Raw genomic sequence first — 27,454 nt, forward strand, 5'->3', positions numbered from 1 at the left:
AAAACGGCGGCCATGTTTATTTAAATCCCCCGGGGGATATTTAAATCTCCCACGGATTTCCCTATTCCAAAGTTCGAAATTAGCATGCCTCTTCCGGAGAAGGGGCCAGTGTAGACGTAGCCACATTGTTTAAGAGGACACTTTGGATTTGTGCAAGTACAGCCTGCTCCTTTAAACCAGTGACCTCATTTATTTGCATTACTGCAGAAAAGCCAGAAGCAACAGCTGATGACAGTCTTGTGTATTTTTCCCCACTAAAACCACCATTAAACTGCTTCTGTGTTATTAATGAACAGATGACTTCATGTCAAATTGATTCAAAGTGCAGGATGATTAAAGGGAAAGTCAGTCACACACACACACACACACACACACACACACACACACAGTGGGGCATGCATTGCACTGTTTAATTTTAGTCTGTTCCAACTGCATGAACAATGTCCCAGATCTATTGGAAAAGTCCTCACCTTCCACTATCCCAAGAACTACACTAGCAAAATCATACTTCAGGCTGGCTTCCAAGATCTATAAGAGTTAAAGGACTGTTTTCATAACTATCTGCATGTCTAGGGAATCAAAGTTGTTCCGTGGGGAGGGCTGATTTCTGCTTTTTATCATGATCCATGATCTGGGGCAAGCAGTTCCCAACCACTGGACCGCGGCCTGGACCACTAGGTGCCTGCGGGTGGCAGTCATCTGCGCCAGCGACTGGGGGTGGCAAGGGCTGCAGCCATGGTGGCAGCTCTAAGCAGCCAGGGCTTTGCTGACCCAAAGCTTGCAGGGAAGACAAGCTCTCTTAAGAATTAGGGCAGGCAGGCAGGCAGGCAAGCGAAGGCACTGTTGGAATTTTCCCCACATCCTGGCAAGTTAATTAATTCCAGTAAATCATCCAAAATAATTGTAGTGAATATTAATTTTTGGTGTGAACTTCTCCCTGGCTGCACAGGAGTATCTCTGCCAACAGGGCTCCCTAATTCTGCTAATAGGAACAGATGGGGAATAAACAGGCTCTAGGGGTTAGGGCTGGTACAGGGGGCTCTGGAGGCCAGGGCTTTTGGTGACCAGCAGCATTTTATTTGCATGTTCATTATTTGCATAATAAATATGCAAATAAAATGTTACTGGTCCGCCAAAAGTTTGTGAATGGGTTTGCCGATCCACAGTATCATATATTGTGAGCAGGGAGCATGGGCATTATTTACTTCCCCCTATCAACTTTGCTTCAGTCTTTGATCTCAGAGTCGAGGATCTGGCCACAATGCGTAAATATTGTTGCTGCTACCATAGTTTCAGCCATAATAGGACCAATGCTGCCATTTAACAGTGGGGCCACAAGCACTATGTCTGGGATTAATCTCAATCCACTGCCTTCACAGCTCTCAGCTCGTGCAAAGAGAATGGAAAGAGTCCATAATTCCTCCAGCAGACAGACAGCTAGCAGTCAGCCTCCCTTCCTTGCTCCTTCACCACTGCCCATTGTGCACTAGGGAAGGAGAGCCACTAGGGCAGAAGATAAGCGAGCTAGAACTGTTCTTCTCAAGTTCTCCTCAGGGCCAGGTTATGACATGCTCTTGACATACCTTAGGGCCTGAGAAAGAGAACTCACACTATAAAATCTGCAATTATTTTCACATAAAGGACGTTGAATATATAAACACAAAAGCTATTTGTTCTCACAAGAAAACGAGAAGATACAAATCTTTTTATGCCATGAATAATGAAAAGTATCCTTCATATGAATAAATGAAAAAATGCTCAATTATGTTTTGAAAAAATACAAGGAGTTTAATCCAGACTATATATATGTATATATAAACACATACTTACAAAGGTTTATTCCGATTTAATTTTCACTACAACATAATGAAGTGTTGGGATTTTTATTTTGCCATACTATAAAAACAGTGAAAGTTCTTGAAACCATGGAGGGAAGCCAAGACAAAAATGTATCCTCCTCAAGATCCATAAGATGATCACCTGCAAACTCAATCATGTGAAGCATGAATAGTGCATTAAGCAGGAAGCTGCACACACACTAAAATACACAACAGCACACATGTACAAATCCAAAGAAGAAAGAATACACTAACAAGAAAGAAACTGCAGAAAACAGGAGTGAAGGCCTTACAAGAGCGAATGCGCTGGACCATAAAAAAGATGGTGGCCTTCCAGTTTTTACTGACCAAGGAAGATGCTATACACAACATCACTGCTAAGATGAGTTGCGTTCAGGATTACTTCACAACACTGCATCTCTGACTTCACATTTCCCCCCAATTTTATTGCCGGAGAGATTTATTTAAATAAGTAATGAAGGCAAAGTCAGAATTTTACCAGTAGCAGCTGGCCAACAAAACACTGCCTTAGGAGATGGCTAGCAGACTTATTCATGGAAATACTAATTTTACAAGTGCAATTATTTCTCTCTCAGCCCTGGCCTCCTGCCTATCAATAATGAACAGCTAACAAAGGCTAAGAGTAGGGTAAATGTATTTGTGTAGCCAGATGTGTATAGTTGTCATATTTGAACAAAAATGTCTATATTTAGAGAGAATCTCTCCCCCTCCCTTTCTCCTTTATCGACCAACCCAATTTTGATAAAATTCAAGATGGAAACAATTCTCTTTTTAGAGGCCCCAAACTGTAACTTAACTGTAACTTAACTAGTTTATGCCTTAATCCAGCACTGATTCGCCTCCTGGGCTGTCCGAGGAAGTGCTGCTGGGAGGGCAGACATGCAAGTAAATAGCTCTGTCTGATCCATCACCTATTTTCTCCACCCTTCTTGGTAATACAGCAGTCACTTCCATTCAACCACTGTAGGAGGTGCTGCACAGCTGTAGCAAGGATAGGTCAGCAACTGTTGAGACTTCCAGGGAAGCATTAGGTAGTTCTGCCTCCCAGTTATCCCATATTGACAAGTCTGATTCAAACTACTTCAAATTAAAGGCAGGATTTCCCTCCATCAAATACTTGTTAAGACTTGGACACCATTGCTACAGAAGCCCAAGTCTCCGGAACCTGTACTGCTATTGACATATTTGGCGCTGTGGGGAGTGTGCGATGGCAGGGGATGGAAGGCAGAGCAAGGACAGCTAAAAAAGAGGGACCAATTCTGATCTCCCTTACCCTGGTAAAAACCAGAGTCACTTTGCCTTCCATGGAGTTACACTAGGTTTTACAGAAGACAGATCAAAACTGGGCCCATCTGACTGTATACAGATCGGGGCACAGATACAATAGGACTATTTTAACTACATGTTTGCCCTGTGAACGGAGGGGAAAGAAAATCCAATTTCACAATACAAGTAGATTTTGATGCATCATAATTGCCTCTGAAATCTTTGAAAGAGAATAATAATAAAATTAGAGCCATGATTGATTTACACCTTTCTATTTACATGGGTTACTAAGAAATTAGATGAGTTCTAAAAGCACTTTTTTTTTGCCCCCTCCATACTCAGCGCAAAGTGTCAGTCCTGCCACAAAAAATTAAGCTTAAAAAGAAACGTAACACTAAACAGTTGTTTAAAGAACAACTTTTACCTTGATATACCCAATCTAATCTAGTTTCACCCTCTAATCAAGCTACCAAGGTGAAGGCTTCACAGCATTTACACACACACACACACACACACACACACACACACACACGGCAAAATAAAAGCACATTCCAGAGAACCTGCAAGGTGAGCTCACCCCTGCCCCACCCATATGTGAACTACCTAGAGAGGCTGTTTTATAAACAAACCGTGGCCTACAGGAGGTTAGAGAGTTCAAGCACATCCTCAGCAGCATTGCTTTGAAGTCCTTTCTGGTTTCTAAAGAGGGACCTGGAGTAAGATTCTTACACTTCGGTTGCTTATAGGTGTATTTCGAACATGTCTAACTCTTGCCAACTCCTCACTAACAGACCTCCGGTTCACAGGACATTCTCTCTGACCTACTATAATTTTGTCTACAGTAGATAGACTTTGTACTATTTTGCCAACAATAGTGCAGCTGGCAGACCAAGCTCCATCGCTTTCCTTCTTCAACCATCCAACAATCAGCCAATAAAACAAGCTTCCCTTCCCATTTCTTGCCCTGGTGGCACTCATACCTCAAATCCTCTCTCTGGCACTATACCCACTCAAAAGTGGTGTGCAGATTCACCAACCAGGTGAACCTAAATGCTCAATGTTTAGTTCTATGTCCCCTTCCTTAGGGCAGGCACCCTGATGAAATCAAAAAGACTCAAAATACTTAAGCAAACCAAGACCCTCCCCACTTTTTAGTGTCTGTACAGTACTATGCACAGTTATGATGCTTTATAAAATCAGACACTGAATATTTATGACTGCCCCTCCACACACACACACACACACACACACAAAACCCTAGTTTTGAATCTAGATTACCTGTCAGCATGCCTTTACATGTCATCTTGACCATCTAACAATTTGACCTTAAAAGGTTGATTAAGGTGCTCATTCTACTCCAAAATAGTACGCCAGGGACAATCATTGGTCACAGGCATGTTGTGAAAGACAAAAAACCTACCACTTTTTTATTGGCATTTTATACCCTCACCCTGTGCCTCCAATAGACTATTATGCTATTCTATGATTGCTCAGAACTCCAGTATACAGGCAGTCCCCAGGTTACATACAAGATAGGGACTGTAGGTTTGTTCTTAAGTTGAATTTGTATGTAAGTAGGAACTGGCGTCCAGATTCAGTCGCTGTTGAAACTGACTAGCGGTTGACTACAGGAAGCCCGAGGCAGAGCTGCTCTGCCCCGGGCTTCCTAGAATCAGCCACTGATCAGTTTCAACAGCAGCTGAATCTGGATGCCTGGAACAGAGCAGCTGGGGCACTGCCGGGTAAGTCACCTCGGCACTGCGGGGACCAACCCGGCAGCGCCCCAGCTGCTCTGCCCCAGCTGCTCTACCCCAGGCGTTGGCGAGAAAACCCCGGCCCCTCCCCCTCCAGCAGACCAGGCTTTTCTCGCCAACGCCTGGGGTAGAGCAGCTGGGGCAGAGCAGCTGGGGCGCTGCCGGGTTGGTCCCCGCAGTGCCGAGGTGACTTACCCGGCAGCGCCCCAGCTGCTCTGCCCCAGCTGCTCTACCCCAGGCGTTGGCGAGAAAAGCCTGGTCTGCTGGAGGGGGAGGGGCCGGGGAAGGTGCACTAGCTGCACCCTCCCCCCAGCAAACCAGGGAGACGTGGGCAGCGGGACCGCCAAGACGCGCCGGGGTCCTGCCGCCCGCGTCCTCCGCAGCTTTGTTCCGCATCTCCCTGGTCTGCTGGGGGACTCCCCCCAGCAGACCAGGGAGATGCGGAGCGGCTTTTCTCGCCGCAGAGGACGTGGGCGGCGGGACCGCCCGTCTCCTCCGTGGTGAGAAAAGCCTGGTCTGCTGGGGGGGGGGGGGGAGCAGGCGCACTAGCTGCACCCCCCCTTCCCCAGCAAACCAGGGAGACGCGGGCAGTGGGACCGCCGAGATGCACCACGGTCCCACCGCCCGCGTCCTCCACAGCTTTGCTCCGCGTCTCCCTGGTCTGCTGGGGGGCCTCCCCCAGCAGACCAGGGAGACGTGGAGCGGCTTTTCTTGCCGCGGAGGACGCGGGCGGTGGGACCGCAGCGCGTCTGGGTGGTCCCGCCGCCCGTGTCCTCCGCGGCGAGAAAAGCCCCGTTCGTATGTAGGGATCTGACATAAGTCGGATCCACGTAACTCGGGGACTGCCTGTATAGAGGGAGAAAAACCTGTTGAGAGTCTATGGGTTAAGTTTAGAGGAGCAAACAACAGCAGTGATGATGTGACTGGTGTCTACTACAGGCCACCGAATCAGGTGGATGAGGTAGATGAGGCTTTCTTCAGACAACTGAGAGAAGCTTCCAGATTGCAGGCCCTGGTTCTCGTGGGGGACTTTAAATCACCCTGACATCTGTTGGGAGACCAATACGGCAGTACACAGGAAATCCAGGAAGTTTTTGGAGAATGTTGGGGATATCTTCTTGGTACAAGTGCTAAAGGATCCGACTAGGGGCCATGCGCAGCTTGACCTTCTGCTCACAAACAGGGAGGAACTAATAGGGGAAGCAGAGGTGGGTGACAACCTCGGAAGCAGTGATCATGAGATGGTAGATTTCAGGATCCTGACCAAAGGAAGAAAAGAGTACTAAAATACACACCTTGGAATTCAGAAAAACAGATTTTGACTCCCTCAGAGACCTGATGGGCAGAATCCCCTGGGATACTAACATGAAGGGGAAAGAGTCCAGGATAGCTGGCAGTATTTTAAAGAAGCCTTATTGAAGGCACAGAAAGAAACCATCCCGATGTGTAGAAACCATCCCGATATGTAGCAAGAGAGGCAAACATGGTAGGAGACCAGATTGGCTTACAGGGGAAATCCTTGGTGAACTTAAGCACAAAAAGGGAGCTTACAGAAAGTAGAAACTTGGACAAATGACCAGGGAGGGGTATAAATGTATAGCTCGAGAATGCCAGGGAGTTATCAGGAAGGCGAAAGCACAATTGGAATTGCAACTGGCAAAGGATGTGAAGGATAACAAGAGAGGTTTCTACAGGCATGTTAACAAGAAGGAGGTGATCAGAGAGGGTGTGGGGCCCCTCCTGGATAAAGGAGGTAACCTAGTGATAGATGATGTGGGGAAAGCTGAAGTACTCAATGTTTTCTTTGCCTCTCTATTTATGGACAAAGTCAGCTCCCGGATTAATGCGCTAAGTGACGCAAGATGGGATGAAGATGGACAGCCCTTGGTGGGTAAAGAACAGGTTAGGAACTATTTAGAAAAGCTAAATGTACACAAATCCATGGGTCCGGACTTAATGCTGAGGGAGTTGGCAAGTGTCATTGAGGAGCCTTTGGCCATTATCTTTGAAAAGTTGTGGAGATCGGGAGAGATCCCGGATGATTGGAAAAAGGCAAATGTAGTGCCCATCTTCAAAAAAGGGAAGAAGGACGATCCAGGGAACTATAACCTCGGTCCCTGGAAAAAAATCATGGAAAGGATCCTTAAGGAATCCATTTTGAGGCACTTGGAAGAGAGGAAAGTGATCAGAAATAGTTAGCATGGATTGACAAAGGGCAAGTCGTGACTGACCAATCTGATTAGCTTCTATGATGAGGTAACTGGCTGTGTGTACATGGGAAAGACAGTGGATGCGATATACCTTGATTTTAGCAAAGCTTTTGATACTGTCTCCCACAATATACTTGCCAGCAAGTTAAGAGAATGTGGATTGGATAAATGGACGGTAAGATAGATAGAAAGCTGGCTAGTCAGGATGGTGGTCGGTTTCTAGCGAAGTGCCCCACGGTTCGGTTTTAGGACTCGTTTTGTTCAATATCTTTATTGGATTACACCCTCAGCAAGTTTGCGGATATCACTAAGCTAAGGGGTGAGGTAGATACGCTTGAGGGCAGAGATAGGGTCCAGAGTGACTCAGACAAATTAGAGGATTGGGCCACAAGAAATCTGATGAGGTTCAACAAGGACAAGTGCAGAGTCCTGCACTTGGGACGGAAGAATCCCAAGCATTGTTACAGGCTGGGGACCAACCAGCTAAGTAGTAGTTCTGCAGAAAAGGACCACGGGGTTACAATGGATGAGAAGCTGGATAGGAGTCAGTGTGCCCTTGTAGCCAAGAAGGCTAATGGCATATTAGGTTGAATTAAGAGAAGCAATGCCAGCAGATCCAGAGATGTCATTATTCCCCTTTATTCGGCTCTGGTGAGGCCCCATCTGGAGTAGTGTGTCCAGTTCTGGGCTCCCCTCCCCCACTACAAAAAGGATGTGGATGCATTGGAAAGGGTCCAGGGAGGGCAACCAAAATGATTAGGGGGCTGGAGCACATGACCTATGAGGAGAGACTGAGGGAGTTGGGTCTGTTTAGTCTGCAGAAGTGAAGAGTGAGGGGGGATTTGATAGCAGCCTTCAACTTCCTGAAGGGAGGTTCCAAAGAGGATGGAGAAAGGCTGTTCTCAGTAGTGACAGATGGCAGAACAAGGAGCAATGGTCTCAAGTTGTGGTGGGAGAGGTCCAGGTTGGATATTAGGAAGAACTATTTTGCTGGGAGAGTGGTGAAGCACTTGAATGGGTTACCTAGGAAAGTAGTGGAGTCTCCATCCCTAGAGGTATTTATGTCTCAGTTTGACAAAGCCCTGGCTGGGTTGATTTAGTTGGGATTGGTCCTGCCTTGGGCAGGGGGCTGGACTTGATGACATTCTGAGGTCTCTTCCAGCTCTATGGTTCTATGATTCTATGCTTTGGGTGTATCTGTGGATTCCAAGAAGATTATACTGGCTTTGATTCTGGAAAAATCCCAATATGCTGCTGGAGAGTAAAGTTTGCTTACATGAGAATTCCCTGAAAAATATATTCCTAAGAGCATATTACATGGCACTTTCTTCTAATTCATTCATTTTATGTTGTTCTTAGAGGAAGAGAAGGCAGCGTTCTTTAGTCCAGACGCTTTAGAACAAAACAAACCAAAGACACACTATTGTGATGCTTGGAGAAAGAAGTTCAAGTGAAGACTGCTGTGGGTCACCACCCTTGGATTCTGGGCATTTATAGCAAACACTCAAAATTAGGCCCATCAGCTTCTCAGTGCAAAAGTACACTTTCCACAGGGATTTAAGTTTACATTAAGTCCAATTAAATAGTCACTGGAAATGCCAGAGTAACCCCAACAAAGGTCATCCAGAAACATTTTTCCCTCTTTAGCACATAGTTTAACACAGAAAATAAAAAGGCACCAAAGCTATTACATAAGCTAGTGATGGTCAACCTTGAAAGCAGAGTGAGTGAAAGAGGACTTGGGGGGGGGGGGGGGGGGGGAAGAGAGAAAGACAGTAGGAAAAAAACCTCCATTTGGGATTTTATTGATGATTCTTTCCTATACCTAGCCATCACCATATTTATATCTAAAGCAATAAATGCCCATTTGCCCTTCATGGAGGAAAACATGCACATTAAGGTAATGAAAAAGGCTACTGACTCAGCACATTCAAAATATGGAAGTTAAAGTCACCATGGTAATTCTGGTGATATTTCTGCTTAAACAGTAGATTTTAGAGAAAGCCACAGTTTCTACAACTCATCTAGCTACTTATTCACTTTATGCTTTTAAGTGAAATATTTTCTTAACATCAAACCTGGCTGTTACGCTATGGGAGATATTGCAGTTTGTTTCTTCGGAGGACATAGGCCTCTAATATCAAAATAGATTTCGAAATAACGGGCTCACCATTCCGACGTCCCTGTAACTGTCATTCCACAAGGGTTAAAGGGACATTTTGGAATAGTGGGTTATTTCTAAATTTGGCACTGGGCAGACAGAGCCAAATTTCAGAATAAGCTATTTCAATCTAATTTTGAAATAAGATACACAACTTGTGTAACTCAAAGTGTGTATCTTATTTTGACCTATGGATGTAGGGTAGATGCACCCTTAGTTTATAGGGCACAGTTTGCTTTCATTCACTTAAGTTCTGTGCAAAGTTAAAGAGAAGAAAGCAGGTAGTCCAGCAGCTGCTTCTCTTACAGAAGAGACTTCCCTAGCCCTGGTCCAACTCCTTCAAAGAGTTCTGCCTGCTGCACTCACAAGCTTCCCTGTATCTACCAGCAGTTCCATTGCATATAAAAGCTGTGGGAGCTCGGGCAGGAAGAGAAGACCCCCTCCTTCTCTCTACCCCCCCCCCTCTGGACAGCCAATGCCACTCTTATTACAGAGGGTGCTGACCATAACTGCATTAGTCACCAGGGCCAGCTCTGTGGCTGGCAGGACTGAGTGCATTTTTCTGACCTGTTCCACATAGAGAGCAAGTGTGCCTTGCCACTACAGCTACTAGGGCATCCTCAATCACTGAGCAGCTCAAAGGGATCCAGGCTGTGAACCAACTTCAGATCTCTGCACTCACTCATTTTCCCTACTGGAGTAAGCAAAAAAGGAACAAGAAAAAGAGTTCTGGACCCTAAAATTGTCACATGCACTGGGAACAAACAAATGCCTGTTTCCCTTCTCCTCCTCCCCCCCCCCCCCATTTACAACTTCAAACAGGAGTCCCTCTAACAGAATGTGTCCACAGAGTGGGTCTCTTAAGATGCTTCCCTCAAATACGTAAGGAATCAAAAACGTATTGTGTCTGAACACTGGGCAATGCATTCTCTTCCCCAAACTTGACATCCAAGGGGCCCATCAGGTAGCAATAACTAAGTAGCATGGAGCGGTTCCTCCTCCCCTCCCCCAATTCTTGTGGGAACAGAAGTGGGGCTGTATCATTGCCATCCACGTGAGTATTCATGACTGCTGCTGAAGAAGGCTTTTCTATGGGAAGATGATACTACTCTGCCTGTGAAGCTGGTTCATTTAAGCTTTAATCATAAAAGTGATATATACATAGGACAGGAAGAGAGAGATGGGAAAGAGGAAAAACAAGTAATAGGAGAAAGGCAACAGTGACTGAGAAGGTATGGTCACGCTGCTTTAAATAGATATAATATCTTGCACTAATAGCAGAAACAGAACCCTGAATGCAAGCAAGTGTGGAAGAAAATGTGTCTGCATTATCCAGTCAGTACAGCATGGCACTGGGAACAAGGAAACCCAAAATTCTAATATCTCCCCCAGACTCATGGAATTGCCTTGGTCAAGTCACTTCCATTCAACCTGACTCTCAGGGCCTTGATTCGTGAGGCATTCTGACCCATTTACAAGTGTATTTTGAAGAATGTTTGTAGCATTGTCAGTATTCTACATAGCTCACTATATTTTAAAATTTGAAATTTAAAATGAGCTGCTAGCGATGTCTGATTGTGAAAAGCAGAAAATGTAGGGAAAAAAAATATCAAATTTAGTCTTAAGTGCCAGTGAATTCTAATGGCTTCAGTAGAGAACATAGGAAACACTTGCAATGTCGTTGCAGAGACCAAAACCAAGAGTACTTCATTATTTGAGAGGAGCTAGAAGCTGTCATGGTTGCAGTACAGGTCAATTGCTTAACAATAGCTTTGGTTTTAGAACATTATTGGCCAGTCATTTATATAAGAGCCAGTTGCAGGCTTTAGCACAGTAAACTGACAAAACCATTGCATTCAACTAACGTGGCAGACACTTTCAAGTTACTCCCAATCCTCTGATTTTCTGGATTTCTCCAAGGCATTTTTAATAATAATAATCAAAGTGCATAATTCTTGCAAGGGCAAGGGACAACAATTCCTTTTATTCCAGACATCTTCAGTGTCATCTTCTCCCTTTCAGTGAATCAAAAGGGGGCTAATTCAAATAATCTAAAGATTTTCAAAAGCTTTACTGTAGTAAGAGATTTGAAACAAGTGTGTTGATATCACTCAGTTTCATTTCCTTCTTGGATTCCCACCAGTCTACTATTATTAGAACTAAGTGTTTTATAATCTTCAAAGTGCTCACTAATAGTAACTGGGACAGTAGCTGCCATTTACCCACTGTTGCTCAACTGTGGTAGCTCAGAGGTAGTATTGCCAATTCATGATTTTATTGCAAATCTCACTAAATTTGGGGGGGTTCCCTTATGGTCCAGCTCCTGAAGACAGAACTACATGTAAAGCTCAGTGTATGGTTTTTTAAAAAGGGTTTTTATCCTTCATTGTTGCAGAAAGAAAAATGGGGTGGTGGGAAAAAAGTCCCAGTACATAAATTGCCAACATTTATCACTTGTTTAAAAGTCTTATGATGGACAGAGGTAGGGAGGGAAGAGTTAACATGATTTTCCAAGCTTGCGTTTGGCAAGGCTACAGGTGACATAGTACTAAAGCATAGGAAAAAAATATTGTTGATAATTCTGAGTCCATTATATGTCATAGTAACCAACATAGGCAAAGCATTAGCTCTATTTTACAGATCACGAGCTAGAGAGATTAAAAAGAAAACAGAAAAATTAAAAATGACTCCTCTAAAAATTAACCCTGCAAGTCCTTCATGGAGGTTTAATCACACGGGGTAAAGTTATCATGGCAGTGACTTGGCATTTGTAGCCATTGGCACAGATAACACACCCATGATCTATGCGCACCTATAGATCTCCGTTCCTCTCCACAGAGGAGGATGCCACCTCTACTATGATACGGCCCTTGCACCACAACCATCCCCCATCAGAATCCTAGCAAGGATATTCTACAGGTGCAGGGCCTACCACAGGGTAGGAAAACACATTCTCCTTAGAGTTTAGGAGAGGGGTACTGGATATCAATGGTGAAACTTCCCCACACAGACAGATTTTCCAGGCTTGGTATTGCCCTGAAGGTGAATTTATAGATAATCCTCTGTACAAAACAGTTCCAAAGATATTGGGGGGGGAGCGGGACAAAAAACAAAACAAAACCAAGCTTTAATGATGAAGCATCTTAGGGAAACAATATCATCCTGGCAGACAAGTGCCCCTCATTGACTGTTCTGGAATGCTCCATGGGCAGAATTGGCCAATTGCAAGACTCTGAAAGTTAGCATTGTAAAACATGCACATAATTTTAAAATACCAGCATAGTGTTCTAAGCAATGGCAGGATGCAACTCAGAAATGCATGGCCAATCTAGTAGTGTACCTTAAAAATGCTGGGTTTTTATTGGGGGAGGGAAAGGGTGAGAGTAAAGCTATTATATGCACATTCATAGGATCAGGAGGACCTTAATATGCAGTCAGTGAGGTGTGCAAGAGAGACATACAGGTTGCATTTAGGGTTGCCAGGTGTCCAGTATTCACCTGAAATGTCCAGTATTTTCTGAATTTTTCCCCGGCCAAGAGGCGAAACCCTACAACACTCAGCACCTGCCCCTCTGAACCCCCCCTCCCCCGGCCCTCAACCCCCAACCCATCCAGCCCCCCCAACCCTCATGCTTACCTGGTTCCCCAAAGCTGCCGGCACAAAATGGCTGCCAGCCAAAAGACCTAGGGGAAGCAATGCTTCCCCTGGGTCTTAGTGCTCAACCACTCCCCTGTTCCTAGCCCTGCACTCACTCTTAAAGGGGACATGCTGGGTTTTTTTTGGGGGGGGGGGCTCAATAACTTTGGTCCCCCCATCCTTTCCCCTCCCTCCTTCCCATCAACATAATTTTTCCCTGGTGAGCTTTTGGGGGGGGGGGGGGGGCACAAGAGGGGAAGAGGGGGTGTTGGGTATTTTTGTTTCAAGCATCTGGCAACTCTAGTTGTATTATACCAAAACAGAAATTCAGTGATATGGACGGAACTGTTCTCTCTTTTGTTCAGTATTCCCTGCAACTCTTGCAATTGTATTGTGAGCTTTACAATATTTTGCTTTTTTTTCCCCCCAAAAGCCCAGAGCTGGTACCCTGTTACTGAGAAGCTTCACTTTCATAAAAAAAGAAAGTAGCCTTTACAGTAGCAGAAAAAAAAGCTTGGAACATCCCAAAGGCTCAGAAACAAGGCAGCAAATAAAGTCTCCAAGGTGTTTTTTGGTCAAATTTTAGGTATTTAAGTAAAAAAACAAAAACAAAAAAAAACAAACACACAACCTCATGATTTTTGGAGCTTGCAAATACTGTTCCCCACATTACCTTCTAGAAAGGAACAAAACTGAGACAATGGTAGAGCTGCACAGTTCAAGATGCATGCTTAAGCTTATGTCTGTTGTCTCATGCATCTGTAGTAAAAGATTGTTATGAAGAAGACAATGATCACTTTGTCCTCCATATCCCCTGAGGATACGAAAAGTAGTAATGAGGTTAGTTTGTAGCAAGGGAGTTTTAGCTTCTGCTGGGAGTGAAGAGGACTCTAATTATAAGAATAATTAAGCACTGGAACAAGTTACCTTTGAAGACACTGGAATCCCAGTCATGGGTGGCTTTTTAGGAATAGGCAACAAACATGGGTCAGATAATCTGGGTATACAACTATAGCTTCAGCATGGGAGTGAGGAACCAGATGACCTACTGAGGTCCCTTTCAGCCCTGCATTTACATTAGATGATCACATATTTCCTTAAAACAAGGCCATGCATTTTCTTCTACAACTGGTAAACTGCAACGTGTAGAATGTGTGAAGTAAGTAATTGTCATAGGATGCCTGCATAAACAGAAAATGGCAGCAGGATGTGATCCATTCTGTATCTAAAGTTGCTAAGTTGACTGCTACACTGCATTACTTGACAGAACACTATCATCATGAGAATAAAAAACAAAGTTAAAGTTGCATCCATGCTCCTACTTCGCATATTTTAGGATTCAAATGCCAAATCTTTATATTATTACTCATTCCATTTAAAAAAAAAATCAAGAAGTCACAGCTTCAAGGCAGATGTCCCACAGCACATTTCAGATTCATTATAAAGCCAAGGTAATCTTAAGAGCTTGATACAATGTCAGCTTTGAAGGGGGGAGGAGAACAGACCTGTGTTTAAAACTTAAGAGGCATGATGCAAACCTCTCTGCATCAAACAGTATCCAGGTTACCACTCAAGCCTAGAACATAAAGTTATTTTGTTAGCAGAGTAGATTAGCTTTTGTACCTCCATGTGAAAGAAAAAAACCCCACTAACGCTCATGCTGGAAGTCTCAGTAGTGGCTAAATGAGCCAACAGGTGAAGAGACTCATCTGTCTTTCATTCTTCACTGCTTCAAGAGGCTTCCCTCCCACCACAACCTTTATCATGTTAGTTACCCTGAGAAAGATCTCACAAGGTGGTTTTTTGTTTGTTTGTTTGTTTTTTAAAGCCATACACAGTGAGGACGAGGCTCTGGCTGCTTACCTCATTTCATTGTGTTTTTACCTCAGGACAGCTCACACGGGTTACTTCCGTTCCCCCACCCCACGCTCTCCCCATGGGTTAAAAGCAACAAACCTATTTTTAAGCAGTTAAACAAAAGGCCAAGCAGTGTCTGTAGTGGACATCTTAAGTATGCAATATTACCGAGAACAATGAACTTTAGTAGTAGGTGTTACTGAATATCCCATACCAAAGAGGGTAAAGAGAATGACTGACAGTATTTGCAATTTAGTTATCCATAATCCAACTCAGCAGTCTCTTGCTGTTTCATGCACAGCTATTCTCTTTCTCCCTAATGCCAGCTCTTATCTAATGCTAAACCTGCCATTCACATTGCAGGGCATGTCACACCCAGTATTACAAAGATGGACTAATGGTAAATCCAGATTGTTCCTCCTCAGTACTGCAGGGATGGTTCTTTAAAATAGTTTGCTTTTTTAAATATTCTCTTACTGTGGAATCCTACGACATAACATTGAAAACCTTGGAAAGAGAAAAATTCAGAATTGGAAAAAAAAACAGCTCTTCTTACCTCTAAATAGTCCAACTCATCTGATGAAGTGGGTTTTCCCCACAAAAGCTAATTACCCTATTTTTTTTAAGGCCATGTCTATACTAGGAAGCTATTTTGAAATTACTGAATTTGACAGCTCCTGATTTAACAAATTTGAACTACTGGGAAGCATGAAAATGAGTCTGAGGCAGGTTCTGTTAATGTGGACGCTCTACCTCAGACTTAGAGCCCCAGAAAGCACTCTGGGGAGCTGTGGGAGACCTCCCAGAGGCCATAAATTCAAATTAGCGGCACCAGTGTCTCCACACCAACATTTCAAAATAATAACTTTGAAATTAGCATTACTCTTTGTGATGAGCAGGCATACAGAGTTGAAATAATGGGCTGTGGAATTTGGAAATAATGGGTGTGGTAGTGTGGATGCATGGCTTATAAATTCAAACATTGGGGGAGGAGGGCTATGAATAAGGTCCTATAGTAGACCAGGGCTAAAGTGCCACAGGATTTCCGCTCCACAGAGGTAGTCTCCTGCTTTTTGCAAGGTCAAGTGTGAGATCACCAGCACTGTGCATGCAGACACACTACACACATAAAAAAAAAGGTCAACCTCAGGAAAAAGAGTAGTAGTTTAAACATGCTTACTAATATATGTTAAAATCTTATGGTGAAATCCTGGCCCTAGAAAAGTCATTGGGAGTTTTGCTACTGATCTCAGTGAGGCCAGAATTTCACAAGGCAAGGTTTATGTTTAAAAATCAGACTAGAATTTTCATGTGTTAATTAGCTAAAAAATATACCTGTTTCTTAGTGTAGTTATGGTCTTATTCAGTGGGGATACACAGATTTTTTGAGAGATACATCTACTTATCTAGATAGTCACCTAATTTTACCACAGGCTACATTAAAAGCACTAGCAAAGTCAGTACAAACTAAAATTTCACTTGTTATTACTGTTCTACATACTACAGACTGAAATGTAAGTACAATATTTATATTCCAGTTAGAAATGTGAAAGTAGAACCATGCAAACAATTAACCTTTATGGTTACATGCAGGCTCCTGTCCCACTTAGTAGCAGGTATTACAGAGGCTGCAACATGGGGTGACAGGCCTACAGGTGGGAGGTGAAGTGCACTCAGAGCCAGGGGCTGCCCTGCATTGCTGGTACAGGTAACCGCGGAGATTCCACAGTTATACGTTTACTCAATTACCCACTTTAACATCCTTAATTCCAATCCATTTATGTTAAAATTACATGGCAAAAAAGAGAAAAACAATATTTCAGCAATGTGTTCTGTGCCACTTTTGTATTTTTAGGTCTGATTTTGTAAGCGAGTTGTTTAAAGAGGTGAAACTTCGGGGCACAAAAAAGAATAAAAAATAAAAAATCTGTCCTGAACAGTAGAGTAGGTGGTTCTCAACCTTTCCCATATAACTGACCACAGTACATCAAGATTCCTGACAGATACATGCCAAGTATTCATATACTCTACTGAACAGTAGTTGTGTTCAGTCACCAACAGCAGGATTTGATCCATAATTACACATGTGCAATTGTAAAGTAACTGACATCAGTGGTGTTACTCTACAGTTTCAACAAAACAGAAATCATGTATTTCTCAAGAGAAAGTTAACTAACATCAGGTACAGAGAAAAAGCAGATAGCTATATTTCACAGTCAGTCTGATGTGAATCATTAGGTGGACATTTATAGTCCACAAAGCTCTGCATTCTTTAAGAATTATTTTAAATTTTTTGCTACTTCCTTAAGTTACTAGTCTAGAAATTATTTTTAGATCATGACAATAAGCACAAAGCAGCTTGGGAGCAAGGATTACTCTCATCACTATAACAAGGCCTGAAACACTTCATTTATTCACCCATTAGATCAGGGGCGGGGAACCTTTTTTTGAGTCAGGGTCCTCTGACCCACAAAAAAAATCAGTTGGGAGCCATACACAAGGGAGAAGAAAAAAAAAAAAAAAAAGAGAAAAGCAAGTCTTCACTGACGTGGCTGCTGACTGAGGACACTCCCCACATTCCCCTCACACACCAGAGTCTAGGGGGCCCAGGCTAGTAGATTTTGTGTGTTCCAGCCCCACAGCAAAGCTTTGGATTTAGTCAGGATACGATAAAAAGCATTTCACGTTTATAAACAATTTGACGAGAATGTTAAAAATATTATATGATAAACACTTCTGTAAATATAGAAGTTCTCATGTGTTATTCAAAAGGCACAGCAGCATTTCAAATGTGGCTTTTGAAGTCCTTTAAAATTAAGCTAAGGCTAGCATCGGATTTAAGTGGGGGGAGGTACCCCAAAACCAAAAGAAGTGGCTAAGAAGTAGTGGAGGGAATACAGGTGGGAGGGGAAGAACACTGGAGAGATTAAAATCCCTATGTAAGAGAAAGGCCAATCACATTCAATGCTTCCCAGCTACATGTTTTTGTTAAACCAGGTTGCCTTTGTGTACATGCCAGTGGAGAAATTCAAAGTGTATTTTTTATCAATAGATCAATCTGGTTTTAGATAAGCACACAATATTTCCTCATGCCTTTAAAAAAGATCGACATCTAGAACAAAATACATCATAGACTTAGTTCACCAGCCAGAAGAACTGTAAATTAAGGCAGTAATTTAATCCCCAGGGCCAAGGGCCCTGAGGTTCTGATCAGTTTCTCCTCAGTGTGACACTGCAACACTAAAACGGCAACAAGGCTGCTTGGTTGACAAGCAGCACCATACATGGAGAACATGGCACCAGATCAGGGCGACATAAATTTGGACGGCAAGGTTAGCAACCAGTGTTTACAAACAAACCAGAGGATCAGATGGGCCAGCAATAAATTATGACTGGATTGCGGTGAGCAAAAGAAAAAAAAAAAAAAAAAAAAGCAGAGGCTTTATATTCTCTCTTCAATTTTAGTTCTATCCCTAAACACACATACATACATGCACGCTATTGAAGCAGGATAGAAAAATCCTGAGACCTGGAACTAAATTACAAGCACTTCTGCCACTTTCCATGCACGGAAGCCTAAGCAGAGCCTTATTAGTTACTCTCCAATATCCCCAATGCCACAAGGTCCCTACTTAAACCCCATTTCAAACTGGGGTTTGGGGGGAGGGGAGAAGAGTGCTTAAAAATTCATGGAACTAATTTAAAATCGGAAGGCTCTTGGCCTTACTCCACTAGGTGCATTTTCCCAAGTGAGTTCCATTCCCTCTAGACTACAGTTAACACATGCAATTTTTTTCTTCCGTTGTCCTCAACCCAACCCGCCCCCCGCCACCCCCAGCAGAGGCCATGTGATGGGTGGAGCAGGGAAGGAATCCAAATTTTAATAAGAGAAACTTCTGAGCCAACTACTAAATATTTTTCACCATCTTCAAAATGATCTGCTTCCGAGTGGGATCCAAGCAGTGTGTGTTGGGTGAAGTGCTATGGAATCTCAGCAGAGCAGCCAGCAGGTAGAATCAGGTATTAAAGCCAGGTTTCAAGCATGAAACCAGTGCAGACTTGGTCACTACTGTTACAATTGCCTAACATCTCACTGACATCAAATATCTACACAGATAAACCATAGCTACTGTACATGAGCAGCCTGGAATTGCCAGGATAGGATGCAATGTAACCATATTCTTCCTAAAGAAATAGAAAGAGATCTGGTTTCTATAAACCAATTCTTTGCTGAAAAGGTAGGAGTGCCAAGATAGGGAATGAAGGGGGGAGGAAGCGTGGTTAAAACAGAACTATGGACAACAGTGGTATTAATTTAAAAGGAAGCTTCACTTCATCGTGTACTTCTCTGCCCCTTTGGCACATACATGAATCATCACGGTGACCTAAGGATTCCAGTGAAAGTCTACTGGGAAGTGGTTGCAATTGCCCAAAAAAAAAAAAAAAAAAAAAAAAAAAAAAGGGTCAAATCTATGTCACTGAGTTGCAATTAAATGCAGAAGAAAGCCAAAACAGGATTCTAAGGTTTAAATTTCTGAGTGAAGACTGTCACAAAGTCTTGAATTCAGCTCCACAGTTTTAACCCATTTACTTCCACAAAGTCCTATTGCAACTCTCAGTACTGCAAATTTAGCTGCCATAGTCTTTGGGGTATATTTGCAAGGTTAGAAGTATTGACTTCTGAGGAGGATTAAGGGAGTACTAACATGTATAGTTTGGCTAAACAATGGCTAAAGGGAGGGGAGAAGCAGACAACGGTCAACGAAGTATCTAAAGAATCTAAATATCAAGCAAGGGGAAGACAATTTGGACAGCAAAATGGTTATAAGTAGAAGCAACAGAATGAGGTAAGTATCTTCAGACAGTACTAGAGTGTGGAAAGCTTTTCAAAGTGGTGGAAGCCACATCACTAGAAACACTGAAAGTTAGACTTGACAAACTTATAAACAGTAACTCAAAAATGGTTTTTTCCCTTGCAGACCACTTCAGAACAGAGCAGAGCAACCATTTAATGGGTCCCTTCTCCAACATTCAAACCTTGCACAGCATGAAATATTCTGAGCGCCAAACCATCAGCCAGCCACCAAAACAGATAACATACCATGGTAATTCCCAGATAAGTCTGAGCTCTCAGCTCGGCTAACCTACCAACTCTTCCTCCTCCCCTTTGCTCTATCTCCAACTTCTATCGGCTAAGTTTTATAGAGACTAAAATAACGGACAGCAAGACTTCTAGAAATACATAGTCCCAAAGTATCAATTTGCTCTAAAACATTTGGGTAGAAGTGCAGCATTTTCTTGTGCCTTTGCCCTTCTAATAAGTATTTCTAGCCCAAGTAATAAGAGCTAAGGAAAAATTAAAACTCCACACATCTAGTAAGTCTCAACCATCACCCCCAAGTAGTGATATTCAGTAAAAAACAAAAGCTAACAACAAAAAAACAAAACCACAACAAACCCTAATACTGAGCTCTATAAGCTCCATGTTTTAGATACAGGATACATGTTAAAATATTCCTCCCTTCTCAATCATACACTCATAACAAATGTAGAGGAGAAAGAGCTTGCAGAGGTCAACCCTCTATGGGACTAAGTATCTCTAGACCATCTCCGATAGATGTTTGTCTACCAAACAGCTCTTAAAAGCCTCCAGTAAGGGGGATTCCACAACCTTCCTTAGAAGCCTATTCCAAAGCTTAACTATTCTGATAGGATGTAAGGTTTTCCAAATATCTTCCTAAATCTCCCTTGCTGCAGGTTAAGCCCATCACTGGAGGTAAGGCAAAAAGCAGAATAATTTGATCATCCCCCTCTCTGAAGACTAAACATGCACAAGTTTGTTTGAGATCTTTCCTCAGAGGTGAGGTTGTTTAAACAGTTTATTGTTTTCGTTGCTCTCCTCCCGACTTTCACCAATTCATCTACATCTTTCTGAAGTGGTGCCCAGAACTGGACACAGCACTCCAGATGAGTCCTCATCAGTGCCATGCAGAGCAGGACAAATACGTCCCATGTCTTACATATGATGCCCCCAAATATTATTAGCTTCTTTAGCAGTTGCATCATAGTGTTACCTCATTTGGTTCCTGATCTACTGTATCCTCCAGATACTTTTCAGCAGTTCTATCTATTCTCCATATGTTAGTTCTGCTTTTGATTTTTCCTTCCTAAGCATAGCGCTTGGACTTTCATAATGCTGACTTAAGACAAACTGGAGAATTTGTCAAGGTTGTTTTGAAATCTACTCCTGTTCTCTAAACTGCTTGCAACACCACCCAGCTTGGTGTCACTGGACATTCTGTAAGAATGATCTCCAGATCCATTATCTAAGTGTTTAATAAAAATATTGAATAGTGTCAGCTCCAAGACAGACCCCTGTAGGATCTCACCAGATACATCAACCCCCACCCTCCACCCCCAAAGTTTGACAGCAAGCCATCGAGAAGTACTTTGAGAATGATCTATCAACAGTTGTGCACCCGCCTTATAGTAATTTCACTGAATATTCCTTTTGCTATTGATGAATCTATACATATAGGATTCCCACCCACACAGATTTAAAGTGTACATCTTTCAAGCAAACAAAAGAAATAGGAGGCTTATGGGGGGGCAAGGGAGTGAGAAGAGAACACAAACCAGCAGATTACTTTGTGGTAGCAGGTAGATGTACCTTTCAGAACTAGAGGTTCCTTGCCTTCTCGCTTGAGTGACTCCAGCACTATGTGGAGCGGCTGGGAAGGCATTACTCGGCTTGGCTCATTGGTATTCTCATCATAAACTATAATTTCTTTGGAAAAGATCCTCTTGAAGGAGTCCTTGCCTTCCCGGCAGGAGATCAAGTCCAAGACAGTGATCTTGCCTTGCTGGAGCCTTCGCCTGCTGATCTTGTCAGAACAGTTAATGTGAACAGCCCCTTGAATGTGACTCTTATTGTACTCCATGAACGGCCTGCAGTCAATGATGACAGGCCCTTGGCTCTGTTGGTGGCTCTTGTTGCATTTGGTCATCTTTTTAGCCAGGTCATTAGGGTAGATTATTTTTATGCTGGCTAGTTGCTTGGTTGTTCCTGAGGCCGGACTTCCCACTCCACCTGATGGATTCAGTGTGCCCGTGTTCTCATTGTTGTTGACCATTTGGTTAGCAGGGCAAGTGGTAGAGGTTCCTACGTTGGTGGTGCTACTGGTGCTTGCTTGAGTTTGGGCCTGATTGTCCTTGTCGTAAGTTGCCACAGTGCAGCAACTGGTGCTGCTGCAGCCACAACTCAAGGAGCGTGCAGAGCCGTTGGATGAGGGCATATACGGGAGATTAGCAGCCTTTAAGGACACAACAGCTGTACCAAGGAGACTTGTGCAACTCTCACTGGCAGAAGAAGCAGATTCAAGGTAGCTAGAGTCTAAACAAAGGTTGAGATCCTGAGGTCTTACTGGCCTTGAAAGTGCCACTACTACCCTGTCGTCTAAAGGAGATGGAGGCATGAGGAGGCTGAGAATTGGCAAGTCAAGAAGAACTCAAGATCTGTCTGCAAAGGGAAAAAGAAAAAAGGATCACATTAAACATACAGAGCCAGAGATTTCTAAAAGCAGTTTTCAATACTCATCAGTGATTTTCAGGGGGATCAGCTCAGTGCAATTTATGAAGGCACCAGGTCCTGCAGCAAAAGCTTCAACTCTTATCCTGTACTCAAAGAGAATGCAGAATATGCAATTGGCCTAGACACAGTTAAGAGGAGACATTCATTTACATGCAGATGCGGAGTTATTCTGAAATCTTTGGGCTGCAAAGCATGCAACTGATAAGGGCAATAAGAAGGCATGTTCTTTCGTTTCCTCTGCTTACAGCAAGGGACAGAACTATTGGCATGGCTCAACAACTTATAGAATGCATAGCAGCCAAATATGTCACAGGAAGATGTACAACTTTTCTAGCAAGCCTGAATAAAACTAGCTTTAGAATAAACCCTTGAGAAATCCATTTGAAAACTTAATTTCACACAGACGTAACAAGGAGGTAGAAGATGCCAGAGATTGTTGTGAAAGACACAAACCTGCATCCCAACTGCATCTCCCTTTTCCAGATGCTAGTACAATTCTAATAAAAATAAAAATAAAGCCTGGAAGCTTGAGCAATCCTAGAGGCAGAAGCACCCTCTGCTCCTCAGAACAGTTTTGGAGACTCCAGGAATAAAGGCCCCTTCTGCAGCCCCTAAATTGTGATCTTCACAAGCTTTACCAAGAGACACTATATAAAATTAGAAGCATTTCTCCCTGCCAAAAAAAAAACAAACAAAAAAAACCACACCAAAACAAAACCCACCTTCAGAGCATTGGAAGCTCCTCTTCAAAATACATTCCATCAACCAGCTAACAGATTAAATAACTCTAACTAGAAGCGACCAAACACTCCTAAAATCAGTTTTTCTCCGTCCAATTATATCATCCCAGTCTACAATCCCTATTATAGTATCCTTTTTTACACTAAGGAGCTATCCCAAGGCAGGCCCTCCACTCTTATTTTCTTTAAAAATCTCTTTACTAGGTGAATTTGAAAATAGCTGAACAAGGAAAAAATGTTTACCATCCACAGATGAAAATCAGCATGGACTCACATAGCAGAAAATTATATTGTAGGGTAGAGACAGATCAACCTTTGCAAAATGACCCAGTAGATTGCCTAGCCTATCCCTTCTCCCCCCCTTTAGAAAACCAGCACCCAACAGAAAACTGAAAAGCAATATCCTTCTGCTTGTAAAGAAAAAACAGCAACACAATTAAAAATAAAAGGCAAATAAACATATAAACCAGTAATGTTACAAAAACACGTCATAGGATTTGATCCCAAGTACAGATGATTGTTTTCCTTCTAGAGACAAGAAAATATGCAGTTTTGGAAGGTCTGCATCTATGCAGCAGAGGGTTGTATATTTCCAGCAAAACCATGAAGTCAGAATAGAACTAGCACTGCCCTGTATAGGACCGTTCGCCGCCACTTTCTCTTCACCCAGGACCATACGAAAATGAAGTGTGTGTCTGGGGTGGAGCGATAAAGCCAAGGAAGAAGATGCAAGGAAAGCCCTCCGAGCACTCTAGTCCCTCACCTTTTCCCCCTCCCGACACACTGCAGCAATCCCAAGACGAGAAAAGCCTTTTCTCCCATCCCACCAACACTCACTAGAAATAACAGAGGTTGCAATCAGAGGCAGTAGAAGCACAACACTGTTGGCCAAGCTTCCTACACCGACCCCTCCAAAAGTAGCATTGCGTACAGATGAAAGTATGTCCTTCTCCGTTACTAGGTATCTTATAGGTGCTACTTCGATGCAGCTATAGACCCGCTGCCCTCCCCTATCACTATAAGCATAGCCTTTCACTTACTTCATAAATAAGTAGATCCCTTCAGCATCTGGCGCTCATCTGTGGCTACAGAGTTCTACGCTAAGCCCCCATTCACGCGGCTTCATTGATCTCCAGCGGCAACAGAGTTACTTTCTCTTTTGCTACACTGTAAATGTAAGGTTCGAAAGGGGCGGGACAGACGGTGTCCGCGCCCAATAGGGGCTCTTTCCAGGAAGTGGGCGTGCTTCCAGCGCCGGGGGGCCAATGGCTGGAGGTGGGAGAGTGGAAGGAGGCGGGGACCTGAGCTCCCCGCCGCTTGGGGATGGTTTATCCGACGTAGCTTCAGGTCCGCTGTTGGTATAACACAGGAGGGGCAGGGGTGATGTCATTGGCAGCCAATCAGACGGTTGGAGGAGCCGGCCGGAGCCGGAGAGGAGCAGCTGTTCTGTATTTACATGTCCACTGAGCCAGCGGCGTGTCCTTAACCCTTTCCTAGGCTGGACTGTCAATGGGGCTCGCTCGCCCCCCAGCCGTCCCGCCTCACTCGCTTCCCTGTCTCCAGTCCTGCTTCTCTCCCCTACTCTCGCGGCAGCTTCTTCCACCCAGCCCGCCGCGCCGGCAGGTGGATTTGTTCCTGTTCATCCCCCTTCTCACGTAAGCTGCCCTTAGCCAAAAGACGGGGGAGGGGGAAAGGGAGCCCGATCCAGCATCAGCTCCAGCTGCCCCGCTGGGGCTCCCCGGCACGCTGGAAAAGGCAAAGGCTGGGTCCGAGCCCACGCGGGCTGGAGCTGCGGGTGATGAGCGCGGAGAGCCAGCTTCCAGGTCCGGTGCTGCATCCCCGCACTCGCTGCTCAGGCTCCGCAGCGTCCCCCGCTGCAGCCCTGCCGGGGTCCCCCAGGCAGGGAGGGAGGCCTCCTGTCACGCCAGAGGCATTGGCCAAACTTCTCCAGCTCACGCTGTTGGCTTCGGCACCCATGCAACTCCGGAGCCCTGCCCAGTACGGCAGGAGGCAATCAAATAGCAGCGCATACCTCCGGCAGCAGGCTCTCGGAGAGTGTCTATCAACACCACGCCGAGCCCCGTCCCTCGCCCGCATCTCCCCCAGCAGGGAGCCCCGTGACCTTGGTTGGATCTTAACCACGACAGACGGGGTCTGTGCGATTATTGTTGTTAAACGGGTAATAAAGATTGAAGCGGGCATAGGGACAACAGTGCTGCCTGCCACTGTAGCAGCCTGCCAGCAGGGGTTCCAAGCAGTAAGCCAGTGTGCCTGGGATGGCAGAGACCTTAACAAACGAATGGGAGAGGACTTTACCAAACACCATTTAATAAGTCCGTGTACAAAGCTGCGTCACACAACATCGCGTTTCAAAACTTGCCTTTGCCAATTGGTTTTAAAAAGCCTGGCGCCCCACTTTGGCTGCCTTTCCAGCCGTTGGCTATATCAGTCACTTTCCTGTTATGGAGTTTGATACTGAAACGATGGGATTATCACAGCTGGGGTAATTTTAAGTCAATCTGTTCCAAAAATATTTTATAAACATTACACATACATAAGGAAGCACTTCACCCACCACTGGAAAGCAGCCAGCGCTAGAGCAAAGCCTGGTTAATGTTTCACAGGGCTGAGCAACACTACACAATGGTTTTAGATACTGTATCGAATTGAAGATACAGGGGAATTCAGGTAACTGCAAGGTAATTAACAAGACTAGAATTTGACTAGGACACTAGAGGTTTCCCTATTGCAGAGAATTCTAGCATCCAGAGCATCAGCAATGCTTGTAACACACCCCATTGCCTCGCACAAAAAGTGTTTGCAACAGCATACAAACAGACCCAGACAGCACTAGACACCTTGATTCACTTGGACATGGTCAGCCAGTGATGAGAGAATGTTTAAAGAGCACCTAACCAGGAGCTAAGCCTACTCCTAAAAATTAAGTGCCTTTAAAAGCTGTCTCTGTTGACTACTAACGCATGTCAGCTCCCATCTCTCCAGTTGCACTTGCTATGAGTGATCTTATTTAGGAAACATTAAACTCCATAATTCAGTCACCAGTGGAAGTTATAGTTTAGACAAGACTCACACCCTTTTTATCATGGTGTCATTTCACTAAGTAGTTTTAGGTAACACTGACAGGGTGGTGGAAATGCCTGAGTTATCTCTGAAATACAGTCACCACGACTGCTACCATCATTGGAGCTGATTGGTGGGAATAAGTCTGAATTTTCCTTCTTTGGATACAGCCAGCAAACAATTTGCATGACTATAAACTGTGAAAATTTCATTTTTATATATAGAAACTGCACAACCAGTCTGTTTACAAATGTTAGAAATATATTTTTCCATCCATACAAAATGTTCTAGGGATAATCTGTATGGTCCGGATTATATACAGACTCAGACTATAAAATCAGAAGAGACAATCTGGATCAACTACTTATAAAAGTCAAGCATTTATGTGCCGTACAAGCTTATCTGGAAAATAATAATTTCCAAAGATGAAGATTTCAGCATTCATTTCCAACCCACTGCAGAACAAATCCAAGATTTTTCATTGGGGAAGGGGAGCACAAAGAGAAATCAACACTCCAACACAGTCAGTATCTAGGGAACAAGGGTCAAGTCCCTGCTTTCAATACAGAAGAGCAGTGACTTGAAACAAGGTTTTTGACAGCCCAGGTGAATGCCCTACTTGGTTATTGGTTATGCCAAGATGGAGGTCTCTCTCTCAATTTCACACTCAATTATAAAGTTCAGGGAAACATTTTGATTTCTCCCACTCAGCACTTCCCAGTGAAAAACTAATAAATGAAACCTCTGCTCAGTTCTACTTACACTTTTATACATGGAAAATGAGACAATATAGTGAGTGAGGTCAGCGCTGTTACCTGTGAGATAAATATCCATGCTACCATGCTACCATGTACTGCTCCCTGCACTGAGTATTCCAAAGGTGCTAGGGGACCATGTCATGCCCCACAAATGGTCAGGGAATTGGTTGTGCATCTCATGCAATGGACAGCTCATTCATCATCTTGCATCTGACAAAGTGGGTCTTTGCCCACGAAAGCTTATGCTCCTACACTTCAGTTAGTCTATAAGGTGCCACAGGACTCCTTGCCGCTTTTGCAGATTCAGACTAACACAGCTACCCTTCTGATACTTGTCATCATCCCAGGACTCCCAAACTTCGTGCCAGGGCATTGTGTCAGTACCAACTGTGAAAGGAGTGTCATCCGTTGAGGCTCCAGCACCAAAAAGAATAAACATTCAGTAAAAAAAAAAATCCTGTGGTGATGACTAACTTATGGAATTTCTCTTTTTAGATAGTTTCCTAACAGTCCTGTTCCCTCAAAACTAATCATGTGTTA

General features: G+C 43.8%; 1 protein-coding gene across 1 annotated transcript in view; it reads right to left on the reverse strand.

Moving 5' to 3' along the window:
* Positions 1-24,688, reverse strand: part of DUSP10 (dual specificity phosphatase 10) — a 40,479-nt gene extending 15,791 nt beyond the window's left edge. The window contains exons 1-2 of the mRNA XM_006115588.4: positions 24,116-24,688; positions 21,415-22,263 (exon numbers count right to left, since the gene is read on the reverse strand). Of these exons, the coding sequence (XP_006115650.1) occupies positions 21,415-22,219 (805 nt within the window). The 5' untranslated portion in view covers positions 22,220-22,263; positions 24,116-24,688. The remainder of the gene's footprint in view (positions 1-21,414; positions 22,264-24,115) is intronic.
* Between the last annotated feature and the right edge of the window lie 2,766 nt (positions 24,689-27,454).

This window comes from Pelodiscus sinensis, chromosome 3, assembly GCF_049634645.1.
Source record: "Pelodiscus sinensis isolate JC-2024 chromosome 3, ASM4963464v1, whole genome shotgun sequence".
NCBI classification, from domain to species: Eukaryota; Metazoa; Chordata; order Testudines; family Trionychidae; genus Pelodiscus; species Pelodiscus sinensis.